Source organism: Rissa tridactyla, chromosome 4, assembly GCF_028500815.1.
Source record: "Rissa tridactyla isolate bRisTri1 chromosome 4, bRisTri1.patW.cur.20221130, whole genome shotgun sequence".
Taxonomy (NCBI): Eukaryota; Metazoa; Chordata; class Aves; order Charadriiformes; family Laridae; genus Rissa; species Rissa tridactyla.
In genome coordinates, this window is record NC_071469.1 from 22,083,494 (window position 1) to 22,098,264 (window position 14,771).

Genomic DNA, 14,771 nt, shown 5'->3' on the forward strand with positions numbered 1-14,771 from the left:
CAGAGGCAACACTCTCTCCCTTATCCATGAATAATTTTGTTTCTGAAGTATCTTGAGCATCTTAGGATTTGGAAATCTAGATGCCCTAATTCCATTGGTTGGAAGAAGGTGTTTGTAAGATTATTGAATAGAGTTCCTACAACTAGAAAAGCTTTATCATTGAAAATAAATAACTCTGAATAGTTGGGGGGGGGAAAGGGGTAATAGTGCTATTGAGCAACCTGTCCCTTACAGCTGTGATAATGACCTCTCATTCAGTTCTCTTCTTTCTAGTTTCATTAATGTAAAAGGCCCAGAACTGTTTTTCTAAGTGTGGAGTCATCTTCAGTGGATTTAGTATTGTTATGCTGCTTCAAGCCTCAAGCTAAATGGCATATCACAAGTAGCTGTTATATAAAATTTTAACCATAAAATGATGATCCAGTATATTTTTACACATTTAAAAATGTATATTGCAATTGTTTTTATTGATACTTGCCTCAAAAAGGCGTAATTTAGAAATCAGTCAGCAATTGTTCTGTTTTGGTCTGCTCTCAGACTTGAGCATTTTTCAGTGACGTAATTATTTTTTTTCTTCGTGTTTACATTCAACAAAACACTGGTTTATTTCTTAGTGTTTTAATTTACCTATTTTGCATTAACAGTTTTATTGTGTGAAAGTCATTACAAGGCAATGGCTCCCAGTTATTAATTAAGGTTTTAGAGAAAAAGTCTAGAATATTGGAAAGAGTGACCAATGATAGTGATTAATAATAGTGACCTTGTTGAGGGGGGGAAGGGCTCCTTGAAAGCAACAGACATTAGAACAAGGCAAGGTTCACCAGGGCATAGCGTAGTCACCTGCACTGCTTGGTGGCATTGTTGATTCTAAATATTTATAAAGCATCACAGACAGCCATCAACAGTAACTCTTAGCATCCGTAATGCTGATAATTCCTCAGCCTTCCGTGACAGCTTGTTCCGCTGCTTATTTTCTGGGTTTTTTCATTTTTGTTAGTCGTGTCCTGTTGCTGCTTATCCAGTCCATGCAAGTGGCTGCTACTGTTTCGCCCACAAAGGAGGGGTCCAGACGCCCTTTGCTGATTCTGTTTTAGTTCGCAACTTAGGTTTGCATCCATGTTGGTGGTCTGCTGCTGCAGTCTGCTGCACAGTCCACTTTCATAGAATCATAGGGTTGGAAGGGACCTCTGGAGATCATCTAGTCCAACCCCCCTGCCAGAGCAGGGTCACCTAGAGCAGGCTGCACAGGAACGCGTCCAGGCGGGTTTTGAATGCCTCCAGAGTTGGAGACTCCACCACCTCTGTGGGCAGCCTGTTCCAGTGCTTTGCCACCCTCAAAGTAAAGAAGTTCCTCCTCATGTTTAGGTGGAACTTCCTATGCTCAAGTTTGTGCCCATTACCTCTTGTCCTGTCCCCAGGCACCACTGAAAAGAGCCTGGCCCCATCCTCCTGACACCCACCCTTTAAGTATTTATAAGCATTGATAAGATCCCCCCTCAGCCGTCTTTTTTCCAGACCGAAGAGACCCAAATCCCTCAGTCTTTCTTCATAAGAGAGGTGTTCCAGTCCCCTAATCATCTTGGTAGCTCTCTGCTGCACCCTCTCCAGCAGTTCCCTGTCCCTCTTGAACTGGGGAGCCCAGAACTGGAGACAGCACTCCAGGCGCGGCCTCACCAAGGCAGAGTCGAGGGGGAGGATGACCTCCCTCGAACCTGCTGGTCACACTCTTCTTGATGCACCCCAGGATGCCATTGGCCTTTTTGGCCACAAGGGCACATTGCTGGCTCGTGGTCATCCTGTTGTCCACCAGGACTCCCAGGTCTCTTTCCGCCGAGCTGCTCTCCAGCAGGTCAGCCCCCAACCTGTACTGGTGCGTTCCATTCTTATCAATGTCTGTCTCAGCAAGTGTGGCCTGTAGGCCATATTCTTGATTCCCAGCAGGAAGAAGCATGGGTGGGAAGTAGGAGAGGGTTGGGTTGGAGAATGAACAAAGTGTTAAAGATCCAGGGGAAACACACCACGAGGTATGAAGAGTGCTCTGATTCTTTGTGTATGGGGAGCAACGAAAGAAAAAAGCAAGAGAGGAAAGAGAGTTTCTGTCTGCCTTTGGAGACGGTACTGCAACCAGAAGTCTACTTCCTCTCCACTTTAGAATGATCCTGTTCTCAATACTTCAGGCTAGTGATTTGTGCTGCATTTCAGAATGTTTAGGTATCCTGCTATTCAGCTACTTGTCCTGCTACAGTAAATGCCCTAAGCCTTGAGAAAGGCTCTTTACAGTAGGAACATTCAAAATAAAGTTTTCTTCCAGAAGCACAATACAAAGCAGATATTCTGGAAGGTATCTTCATCAGTATATATGGGTTACTTGCATAGAGAACAGCGATAAAATTACTTAACGCCTTACTTACAGCACATGTTCTTTAAATAAAAGTGAAGATTTACTATTGGGAAATCGCTTCCTTTTTGAGACTCGTGCCACATTTAACTGTTTGACTCCCTGTATGCTTGTGCAGTGTTTTACTTAGTTTGATCAGGAAGGGGGGGGAATCTTTAACAAGCTTTAAATCTTAAATTACAAAAATTGAGAGTTATTCTTCTTGTTAGATTATAGAGACATGGAAAAGTTACGTAGATAAGTTCTAATACATGGAAAACTTAATGGTATATATTAATCCAAACTAAAATATATGATGTGAAAAAGAGAGAAAATGCTTATTTTTATGGATATACAGTATCATTCCAGCTGTCGTTAGTGGAAATGAGCATGGCTTTCAGGCCAAAGAAGTTGATTTTGCACACAGCAACTGGCTTTTAATTTTTCACCTTGTTTTTATTAATGGACAGTTTCAGCCTTTCATTTCTGGGCGTACAGCATAAAGGTAGAAAATCAGGCTTATTTTAAATGTGAAACAAAATGATTTTTGCAATTAGTCCATTCTTCAGTAACTCGCTATTAAAAACCAGACGTGTCCCTAAATGATCGATGGCTGTGATGGTCCTTCAAGAAATGCATCAAGACTGAACTCAATATTGCTGTGCGGCTTGGTTGGAAAATAGACTGATTTCTCAGTAAAATGCAAGTGTAAGCATTGGAAAGGTTTGAGCCAGAGGGCGTTCTCGGCATTCTCTAGGTGGAGATATTGAGAAGAGCACATCAGACTTGGCACCTGGTTTCTCTTTGAACTGCTGCTCCTCTCTGAGATTTTCCTTCAAAGTCTGCTGGCACTTGTCAGTTTTCCATAACTGATTTATTTGAATTTTGCCATGTTGGTTTTTAACATTTTTATTCAGTTTGAAGTCATTATCTGAGAACGAACAGCTCTCCTTCAGTTTCAGAAATTTCTTGAGTGAACTGTCATGCTTTACATCTAGCCACAAGTTCAACTTTCTGTTCATTCTTCCATAGTTTTTCAACTCTGTTGGGGTGGCATAACTTCTGGTAGAGAAAAGGAAATTTTATTTTTAAAATAAAACTATATATCTTTCAACATAAAGGAATTATTTTGTTTAAATTTAATACTTTTAGGAAGGTCTGTTAATAACTGTCAAGTTTCTCTGCTGCAGTTAGTAAGCAGGACAGCAAGATTTAGTATCTCTTACAGTAACGTAAGACTAATTTATAAGCAGTATTGCAGCTTCTATTGCCTAGTGTTAAAAGCCATCGCTACCTTACTTGTTTCCCCACAAGGAATACAGAACTTCAACTGCAGTCCGTTAAATTAGTCAATCTCTGCTTATTTTTAAGTCTAGGATTATTGTGGTAACAGATCACCTACTTAAGTCAGGTGTGGGAGTGTGTATGTAAAATGATGTTTCAACCCTAATGATGCTGGAGAAGACATGATAAAACCAGGGGAGCTTGAATGGTTAGCATTTAAATGGCATAGTGTATTTTATACTCGCTAAAATCTTGTTTATCACATAGTAACATTGACCACGTAGCTTTCAGAAAAGCACTCAAGAATGAAGTACCCAAAGCTTTTCAAAAGTATTTTAGGGTTTTAAGAAAAAAAAACTTCTCAGTACAATTCATATTTTATGGTGTATGTCCAGCTCTCAAATTATGGCTACAACTTGCTCTTTGGTTTCTACCAACAGTTAGTAAAAGTAAAATCCTAGAAAACTTTAATTTCTCCCAAATTTAGATTTTGATTTCAAAAGTTTATGCCTTCATTGTCTTCCAGGTTTCCTATTCTTTATCTGACTAGGTGAGGTGGTTCTTTTAGGGTTAGGGGGAAAATAGTGTCGCTGGATCTGCAATTTCACATCTTAGTTCTTCATGTGGATGAGACATTTTTCCATCAAAAAGCATTTCATAAGTTTCTAAAAATATATTGCATTAATTCATACATCTACATGGACGTACTATTTATTTAGACAGAATGTGTTCTGTGAAATCAGAGTCAACTGAGAAGCAAAATAATGCTCTTCTGGGGAAAAAAAAGTCCGTTCTCCCATCAATACGATCAGGTCTTAGAGGAAGAAAATAATTTACTCCAGCAACCCTACAGAAATCAGTTTGAAAAATAGAAAATGAGTAAGAATGTTAAACTGTGCTTACTCACCAACTGCTACTGAAAGTCCAGGTTTTGTTAGTCATTGTTGTAAGTTGATTTTGATGAAAATAATTATGAATATTCATAGCAGATGTCACCTGTAAGATAAGGCTTGTACACTGCAGTACTGATGTTGACTAGTTAGGAATACTATTAAATCTGTTTGATGCAATTATCTCAGAAGGAAGTTCGTTTAAAAGCACTCAGAGTGTTAGGCATAACCCCAAATCCACTCCTGTAGTGTGAGATTCTGATCTGACAGCCTTTACACCAAGATGGGTGGCCTGTTCTATACGGCGAGAAGCATGTCATGAACAGCGATAGATCACTTTGCTGTTTTGGTGGAGCATTTTGATTTAAACCTTGATCTTTAAAACTCTCATACAGTGTGATACAATAGAATGCAATTCTACAACTACTTTGAGGCTCAATTTTTCTAGGGTCTATACCAACGTAAAAGAAATAGATAACCCAACTCAGAAACTTTAACATCTTTTTTCTTGCATTTAGTAACTCTTTATTCCTCTCTTCTCCCACTCTTTCAACAAGAGATTAAGATAATCCAGCAGGGTGGTAAAATAGTGGTGTTGAAGAGTGTCATAAGAGCTATTGAAAGCAAATACTTCTTCTATTGTTAGTTGTTAATCACTTACTGAATGAACCTTTTATTTCCTCATATAGTCAATCTGATTTAGACAAGTGTGTGTCAGGCTACACAACTGCTTTCATCAGGAGTGATTTATGTTAAATCAAATATAGTGCCTTTTTTTTTTTTTTTTTAAACTACAGAGTTAAATGTTTGTAGCTTCTGGAGGCTATCTTAGATAAAGTGCTTGGAAATACAAACAAATCTTGTCAAATCGGCATTCTGATAAGCATTTAATGTGTTCTGCTAACTTAACTAGGAAACCTTTCATATCAAATAACATTTTTCTTTTAAAATGCTCTGAAGTAGGAAATGTAGAATGAGGCTTGCCATTTAGTGAGTGGTAGCTGGAGCAATTGCTACTGCTTCCGTAACAGCTGACACATAAAATTCAGAACCTGTAATTAGTTGTGTTCTCTTACCTGCTGTAAGGATCTCTGTGTGCTTTTTTTGTGTTGGGTTTTGTGTTCTTAAATGGTACTGGAATACTCTGGCATGCTCACCTCTTAAAAATAAAGCTAAAATGAAAAAATTGCTAAAATGAAAAAATTCCAGACTTCAGTTAAAAATAGAATGCTTAGAATGAAACTATTTACAAATACAGCACATGTGACATCTAGTCGTGGTATGATGATGCAAGAATTGTTCATTGGTCCTCATGTTCCTTCCACAGCTGAAGTCTACATAGGAATTGGGAAGCCTGCTGAGGCCACAGCGTGTACCCAGGAAGCGGCTAATCTCTTTCCCATGTCGCACTATGTCCTCTACATGAGAGGTCAGGTGGCTGAACTTCGTGGAAATATCGATGAAGCCAAACGATGGTATGAAGAGGCCTTATCTATTAGTCCTACTCATGTGAAAAGCATGCAGAGGCTGGTAAGTCTTGAGTCCACCTTCATAAGTACTTTTGTCTCAACTTAGGATACTGTGTTGTGAAATCGTAACTTGGTGCGGGGAACACATAGCTTATGAGTTTTGGATCTATATTCTTATTGGCAAAATAGCTTTGGAAACTCTTTTCTGGCTTTTTATTCCCTCTTCTCTATGTGTTTGGACATAAAAAGGATCTGCAGGCAATAAGACTATTTCAGTCCTAACAGAGACTGCAGTAAAAGAAGTAATTTGCATCTGCCTAATAATCAGTGCCTTTGGGAAATAAAGGTGGTAAGAGAAGAGTTGGATACTGTAGTCTAGGGGAAAGACCAGTCATTCTGGTGTCTAATTCCAAACTAAAAGTTGAATTCTCCATGTTGATTGCTTACCTTCATGCTATGTGATTTCTTAGATTTTTGAAAAGTAGAGAATCAGTCTTGCCCTCAAAGGAATGCGTAGCTTTAAGTACAAAGGTGCTTTCCCCATTATAAGTGCAGAAGGTTGTTTAGATACTTCATCTACACATACATCGTATATTCTGTGCTTACTATGTTAGGAAAATTACTTTCTCTTTTTAATCCAGTTTTCTTCCAGATAGAGCGGAGTGAAACAGCTGCAATCCGCTACTTACCCAAACTTTTTGTTCTGAAGTAGAAGCTGGTTTCCGCCTAGTTGCTTATGAATTATGCAGAGAAATTTCTTGTACATCCCTGAGGGGAACATATGAGACAAAAGATCAGATAGGAAGGCAGCACAGGGAAAGTTTTTTGTTTCACCTTTTCAGCATTTCGAGATATTTTAGCCTACTGACAAATGCCGAAAGGTTCCTTTTCCTGAAGAAGCAGGCAGTTGACCTAAAGCAGTGCAGCTTAGTGAAAATGAGGGCTTATGTTTTTCTGGGTATCTTTTTGCCCCTCCTCTGAATCCACCTTTCAATAGTCTGTAAACACATGATGCTTTTCAGAATGACTGAGAAATTAGCTGCCTTTACGAGGCATGTGAGATGAAAAATACGGTGCTTCCGATCTGGGTTTGAGTGCAAGCTGGAGGAAAACTATTCATTTTGTTGGATCGGCCAGCCCTTTTTAAGCATTCTTATGATATAAAATTTTGGGTTTTTAAAGCTTTCTCTATTGCAGTAGACCTTTTCTGTTTTGAAGAGATGCTGAGAGATTTATGCTGCTTGAATACAAATATTAAAGATGTATGCTATAAAAATAGCTGTCTGTGTAGTTCCATGAGGGGAAAAAGTACAGGATTCTGTATCGTTCTTGATCTTTTGACTAATGCAAAAAGCGTTTTGAGGAGGAAGTTTGCAATGTTTACTCTTGCCTGTGTGTATAGATGAATATCTGTACATCTCAACACCGTGTGTGTATTTACCTTTTTATTATAAAGAGATATGATCTCAGTGGCAGGGGAGCTATAGCAACAGCACTGTGGAGGTACCAGCCTCTATAACAACAGCTGAAACATTACTTGTAATATTTGTATTCACAATTCTAAGCTGACAAGCTGTTTGTGAACCAAAGTTCTGTGAAAAAATACCTTGTTTTCTGAGATTAATTTGATATTTTAGATTATTTGTTATGGCTTTCTAGCAATGCTTAGAAAACAATATAAAGTGCTACTATTTCATCATAATTTACATTAGAGCTTAGATTTACTTAATAAGCTTTGGTGAATTTCTTTTTTTGGGGACAAATACCAGGTATAGATCATAATAATTTTATATATAAAATGCAACAAAAAGGAAATAAGATTTAAGGATGGCACAAGTTCTAGCATGTAGCAGATGTATCTAGCCCTGCCTGTCCAAGTAAAATTATTTGAAATAGCTGAACTTGAAATCAATTTTGAAGGATTTTTTTTCTTTTAATTAAAATTTTAGCATGAGTGACATCTGACACTCAGTTCAATCTGAAGACAAATTTTCCTGATGCTGATGGTGGGGAAATCTGGATCTTTGATTTGTGATATTATGTGTAGTTGTCCAGAGAAGAACAAAAGTTAAATAAAATGTTTATTTGTGTTTGTATAAGCAAGAATGGCTTATTGGGAATAGGCAAGATTTCTTCTTTTATAATCCATCCTTTTAATGATGATACATCACTCTGGTAAGAAGATGAAAAAGTAAGCTTTGAAGCTTTGCTATTTTTCAGTACAACTTTTTTTTCCGTAACTCTCTTCAAGTACTTATTCCTGAATACGATCTACTGTTTCTACACAGAAGCAACCTTATTAATCTAAATTACTGAAGAAATGTCTGAAGAAAGACTAGAAAGTTTAGTCTTGTGGCTTGAGAACTGATGTGCTTCCTCCTGTGAGTTGTGGCCTGTCCTGTGCTTTGGAGTTTCTGCATAAAGACTCTTGCATTTGTCTCAAGTGCAGACTCCGTGTTCTGTTAAGGTGACGGTGAACACAAGCTCTTAGCAGAAGTCTGAGGTATTGCCTGAATGCAGTTACCTTTTATTGGCTGGCATAATCTGTTAAAATACTATATTTGTCTAAAATTACCATTTTCTAAAGAAACAAGTTGTTATTAATCATGCTGCTGTCTCTAAGGTCTTCACTAAAATAAAAAACAGGAGGACTTGGTGATGGTGTGAAAATCGGAGCAGTTAAGAGTGATGGAAGAGATCTGTTCACCAGCAAAATGATAATGATAAATGGGAAAGTTTGGAAGGAGAGGTTAACTCTCGTCTTAATAATGAAATGCCTAAGACAGTGAGACATCAAATGGTGGGGGCATGGTCCATGAATAAAGGACAATTTGTTCAGCTGTATTCAGCTTAATTAAACTTCTTGGGAAATGGAACTGATTGGGTTATGCTGTTGTATTACCTAAGACGTGAGATATTCTAACAGAGACCTGGCTGCAGGGGGCAGTGTGTTTGTGTTCATGCTCACTGCTATTTCACTCCCTTCTAAAATCTTGGGGGTTTTATTAATTAAATCAGCTGAACAAGAAAAGTAGTTCTTTCAAAGAGAAACGCTGTTAAAATTCTCTTTAGTTGCTCGTGCAACTAAATTATTCCTCACACAGTTAATGTTTATATCCATACATTTGCTCACTGTATTCTCTTATGCAGTTCTCATTTGAGGATCTGCCTTGTTCTCAGGTGCAATTTTTTACTGTTTGTCGCTAACTGAAATTTTCTCCAAGCCAGGGGTTATACCAGCTTGTTCTGTGGCTGGCTCTAACTGCTCACAAGATGTCAAGAGTGAAGCAGTGACGTGTCAGTATCACTCAAGTGTGCTTCACAGAGCGCAGCAGCAATGCTTTTGAAGAAATGCAGCGTCCTTCCTTGCTTTTAAGGGTTGTATAGTGCAGTGGGGGGAAACAGTGCAAATTTGCGTTTGAAATACTTCAGTGTGTGTTCCATATTTCAAATCGCTTTTTATCACATCCAATGAAATTTAAAATTTTCCTTAATGACTAAATTGACAAATGATGAGTCGCACTTCGATTGACTGAATGTCATATATATTTGGTTGTCACCTGCCTGATTTTGGCCAGAATGGATTTATTCGAACAACTTTCTCCATTCTCCCTGCCCTTTATCATCACCTCCAGATTTCTGCATTACTGCTGCCTTCCTGCTTTTGTCATTGTTTTCCTCCCCTGTGAAAAAAGAATAAACAGTCTTTTATCTCCTGCAGTCAGAGTGCTGTTGTGGAAAGTAGCCCTTACTGCTGACGTCTGAAAAGTCCTGAAACGGGCCATCATTCAGTAATGCCTGAAATGACAATGAATGTTTCAACCCATTGTCCAGGAAACAAATCCGTGTATTCTCTCTCAGGCTGAAGATTTCTTAGCTAAATGTAGCTTTCACATGAAATAGTTTTTCCAGCATCTCTATATCATTATAGTCCTAGAAGACTCGTAATATTTTTGAATATTAATTCATCTTAGCACTTGCCAGTTAATTCTATTAGTAGCTCAGCTTCTAAGAGATGAAAACTAAGACAGAAAAGGAGAAATTACTTATCCGAAATTACTGATGTAGAAATTCATTTTCAAAAAGCATTATCTTAAAGAATTACGTTCCCCACTCCACACTGCTAGATATCTGTTAAAGTTTCCTATAATTATGTAGAACTAAGTCAGATCTCTTAAGGCTTAGATTAACTATTTGCACTATATGCACTTTACCTCTCAGTTACAAATATATTTTTATTTATTTCTAACTATATTTACTACTTACACTTTTTTTTTCAACCTAAAGACGCTTTGCCAGAAAGCAGCCTAGCAGTACATATGGGTAGTGTATGCTTATGAGCTGTCAAGGGTATTGGGCTGACTGAAAGAAAGGGAACACAGAGAAGACTTCAGAAACGTGCATCCAGACCCTGTTGGAAAGGGTCGGGGGAGTTAAGAAGAGAAAGACTAAACACTGTCACCCAAACTAACTTTTGCCTTTCAATGAGGCAGTGTTCTCTAGTATTTATTCTTCCTTTCATAACAAGGACCTCCTCTGGTGAACATTCACTAACTCCTTTGATTTTCATTGTCAGGATGCTATACTGTAAAAATGTTTGGTCTAGGCCACGTAGGCTTGTCCTAACCTCTTTGTGCTGGTTCTTGTGAGTCATTTGTTTTGTGACCGATTACCATAGAGCTAAATTCTAATGCCAAATCTCAGTGCTCGTTTGACTCGCTGAGTGCATCCTTATGCATATGGTGGTGGAAGAAGAATGGAGAAATAGGAGTAGTTGGTTTTGTTAGATTTGTTAGTAGATTGTTGTGGGTTTGCCCTTCAGAAACTTCAATGTTATTTCATAGGAAGTACAGAAAGCAAAACATATGTTCAGCCAAAAACTCACTGCTCCTTACTGAAGGCATTTTACTGTGATTTGGCCACTGTCATATCTAAATATTTCAAGGAGTCACATTCTGAGAAAACAATGGCAGTTCTACTTGCATTTTAACCTGGAACACTCCCATTAAGTTCAAGTGAGTCAAGGACCATTTCAATACACTTGAAATTCTTCACTTGCCATGTGGTATTCACAGGCTATATTCTTTGCTGCCTTGAAAATATTATTTCCCATTTTAGCCTTACAACAGAAAACCATCGGTGCTTAGTGCAATAAAAAGTGCATAACACCAACTTGCACAGTCATTAGCTTTTGAAATATAACAAAGTGTGAATCAAGGTGAATAAAAAAGTTTGGTTTTTCCCTGTTTGTCTCAAAGTTATCTCCTTTTATTTTTAGTGTTATTGAGCTCAAGTACAGCAGTTAACCATTTCATACTGATCCGTATCTTAAAGATTACCATTGGGGGAAGATCAGTATAATTTCTTCATTCCTGGTTGCTTTATCTGAGTTTTACAGTAGTCTTTTAAAGCAGACCTATTTTTGTTCCGTATTTGACAACAATAATTGCTACAAATTTGAGTTTAAACTAGAATTTAGTTGCTCTTTTGGAAACAGAAAGTGACTATGAGACTTTACTGCACTAATTTTGTTTATAACTTCAAGCAGTGAGCTCCCATTTACTGAGGCAGCGCTGTCTGTGCTGGTCCCCTGAGAACTGTTGTCCTGAAAGCGGTATTTTGGGGCTGTTGAAACATAGGTCCTGCTTCAGAAAAGAATTTCTTTTCACATTACCTTGTATTTACTCCAAATGACTTAAAGCAGCTGTAGCAGGAGCAGATCTTTCAACAAGAAAATACATCCACTCTTGGATGCTTTTTACCACCTGAGAGTGAGCTCTGTAAGGACTGAACAGGTTTCAACTTGTCTGTGCTGTCCTCAGCTGACAACTATTACAAGAGGAATACTGCAGTGGGGCTTAAATAAGTCATTTGGTTTAGACAATCTGTGAATATCTGAAGATGCAGAGGTAATCTGATTTTGTACAGCATGCGCTGTTGTTGCACTGAAGGGCACTGGAGAAGATGCAGAATCTAAGCCATTGAGGTGTAGTATTTATTAATAATCTAGTAACAAAGGTTAAGGCAGCTTTCTGTAACTTTTTCTTAGATGTTTTTTAGATATTTCTTTTTAATTAACTTTCCAGATAATTCTATTTGATATTTCTCTCTGAACTGAAAAGTGGTTTCTTTTTTTTTTTTCTTTTTTTTTAAAGTAGGGATTTTTGACGGGCACGCTCAGCTTTAACTATCTGTTTTCGTCTGTTTTTGTGTTATCCGTGTGATAGATTTTTCCACAGTTTACCAATTCAGTCTCAGCTTGCCAGAAACCATTTTATCACCTCTGTTTGTTCCCATTTAAAAAAATGGAAAATTAATTAGTAGTAGATGCTGGCAGAAGGAAGGGATGCTTTGGCTAGGGTTACTCCTCATTATTTGACAGGTCACGAATCATTCCAGTGTGTTTATTGTATTGTGTGGAACTGATAAAATTCCACCCATCAGATAATTCATCTCAATTGGCTGTTGCAGCAGGTCACTCTACAGTGTGCAGTATTACTGCAAAGTTGCTTCTCTTTGCTTGGAAGATTTTAAGAATCTTTGTTTTCAATTTTCAAAATACAAGTAGTCTTCATCTCAAGCTTTGATTCATGTTTCATAACATAAAGTTTTTGAACTGATTCGGTTATCAAAACTGAGCTATTATTAATTTTTTTTCACATACAGCAGGTATGGATTAAATATCATAATTTGTTAGGTAGCAACCAACTATCATTTCAAGTTCAAGGAATAAAATCCAAAGATCACAATGGCCAAGTCTGGATTATGGCTTTGGTTTTGCCAGACATCATAACAAAGCATCTGAGGAGGGATTCCCTGCCCTATGCTGTCTGTGTCAAGTAATTGACAGACAAAGAGCTGGGGAACAAGAGCACAATCACATACTGTTTGGGTAATCCTAGAATGGTTTAGGTTGGAAGGGACCATAAAGATCACCTAGTTCCAACCCCCCTGCTGTGGGCAGAGACACCTCCCACTAGACCAGATTGCTCAAAGCCCCATCCAGCCTGGCCTTGAACACCTCCAGGGATGGGGCAACCACAGCTTCTCTGGGCAACCTGTTCCAGTGTCTCACCACCCTGACAGTAAAGAATTTCTTCCTAATATCTCATTTAAATCTATCCTTTTTCAGTTTAAAACCGTTGCCCCTCATTCTATTGCTTCATTCACTGATAAAAGAGTCCCTCCCCGTCTTTCCTGTAGGCCCCCTTTAGGTACTGGAAGGCTGCTATAAGGTCTCCCTGGAGCTTTCTCTTCTCCAGGATGAACAACCCCAACTCTCTCAGCCTGTCTTCATAGAAGAGGTGCTCCGGCACTCTGACGTTTGTGATGTTTCTCTGGACTTGCTCCAACAGGTCCGTGTCCTTCTTATGTTGGGGGCCCCAGAGCGGGATGTGGTACTCCAGGTAGGGTCTCACAAAAGAGGAGTAAATGGTCAGAATCACCTCCCTCACCCTGCTGGCCACGCTTCTTTTGATGCAGGCCAGGATGCAGTTGGCCTTTTGGGCTGCAAGAAGACATTGCCAGCTCATGTTGAGCTTCTCCTCAACCAAGATCCGCAAGTCCTTCTCCTTGGGGCTGCTCTCAAGCCATTCTCTGCCTGGCCTGTATATGTACTTGGGATTACCCCAAATCCGGTGTAGGACTTTGTGTTTGGCCTTGTTGAACTTCATGAGGTTCACACAGGCCCACCTCTCAAGCCTGTCCAGGTCCGTCTAGATGGCATCGCTCCCCTCCCGTGTGTTGACTGCTCCACGCAGCTTGGTGTTATTAGCAAACTTGATGAGGGTGCACTCAATCCCACTGTCCATGTCATTGACAAAAATGTTAAACAGCACCAGTCCCGGTACCAGCCCCTGAGGAATGCCACTTGTCACTGGTCTCCACTTGGACATTGAGCCGTTGACCACAACACTTTGAGTGTGGCCATACAGCCAATTTCATATCCACCAAGTGGTCCATCTGTCAAATCATTGTCTCTCCAATTTTTAGACAGGGATGTCATGTGGGGCAGTGTCAAATGCTTTGCACAAGTCCAGGTAGGTAGGTGATGTAAGTTGCTAATAATGGTGACAGTAGTATTTCAGATACAGGCGTATGATACATTCACTTGCCTGGAGAGGTTGTGGAGTCTCTCATCCTTGGAGCTATTCAAAAGGACACAGCACTTGACAACCCACTGTAGGTGACTCTACTTTGATTTTGGATGTAGAAAGTCTCCAGAGGTCCCTTCCTACCTCAGCCATCCTGTGATTCTCGAAATGCAACTAATACAAGCTTTGTAGATAGAGGTAATGATTTCTTGTTAGACAGAATGATGGAAACACTTGCTTGTGGATAAAATCTGGTTTCAGTCTTCCTAGTATACAAGACTTTCCTTATTTCTACCAGTGGTAAAAATCTATAAAGCACAAATTTTGTTCTTTCTTCCCTCATTTCCATGCTCCATTATCCATAGTAATCATAGAAGGAAGGTGCAAAAGATTAATATCTTTCTCAACTCTATTCACTTGTCTTACATACATGCATGTGTAATATACACATATACATATATATACATATATTCTCTGCAACAAACCTGCCTTAATATTTATGGTGCATCTGATTGTCTTTGCACTGTAGAAGTGAAGTGCTGCCAAACCATGTGCCATGCAACCTTGTTATCCACTGGTGGTTGTGTTTCAGGCACACAAAAAGCGTACCCTGCAGTTCCATAAAATGGCCCATTCTGGGATAGCTAGTTAATAATGA

The 14,771-nt window shown here is 38.9% G+C and overlaps 1 protein-coding gene across 7 annotated transcripts in view; it reads left to right on the forward strand.

Moving 5' to 3' along the window:
• The window catches only part of TTC7B (tetratricopeptide repeat domain 7B), a 152,415-nt gene that overhangs the window by 112,873 nt on the left and 24,771 nt on the right, over positions 1 to 14,771 (forward strand). For all 7 annotated transcript variants that reach the window (XM_054198205.1, XM_054198198.1, XM_054198202.1 and 4 more), the window contains one exon: positions 5,879 to 6,081. In XM_054198205.1, coding sequence (XP_054054180.1) covers positions 5,879 to 6,081 — 203 coding nt within the window. The remainder of the gene's footprint in view (positions 1 to 5,878; positions 6,082 to 14,771) is intronic.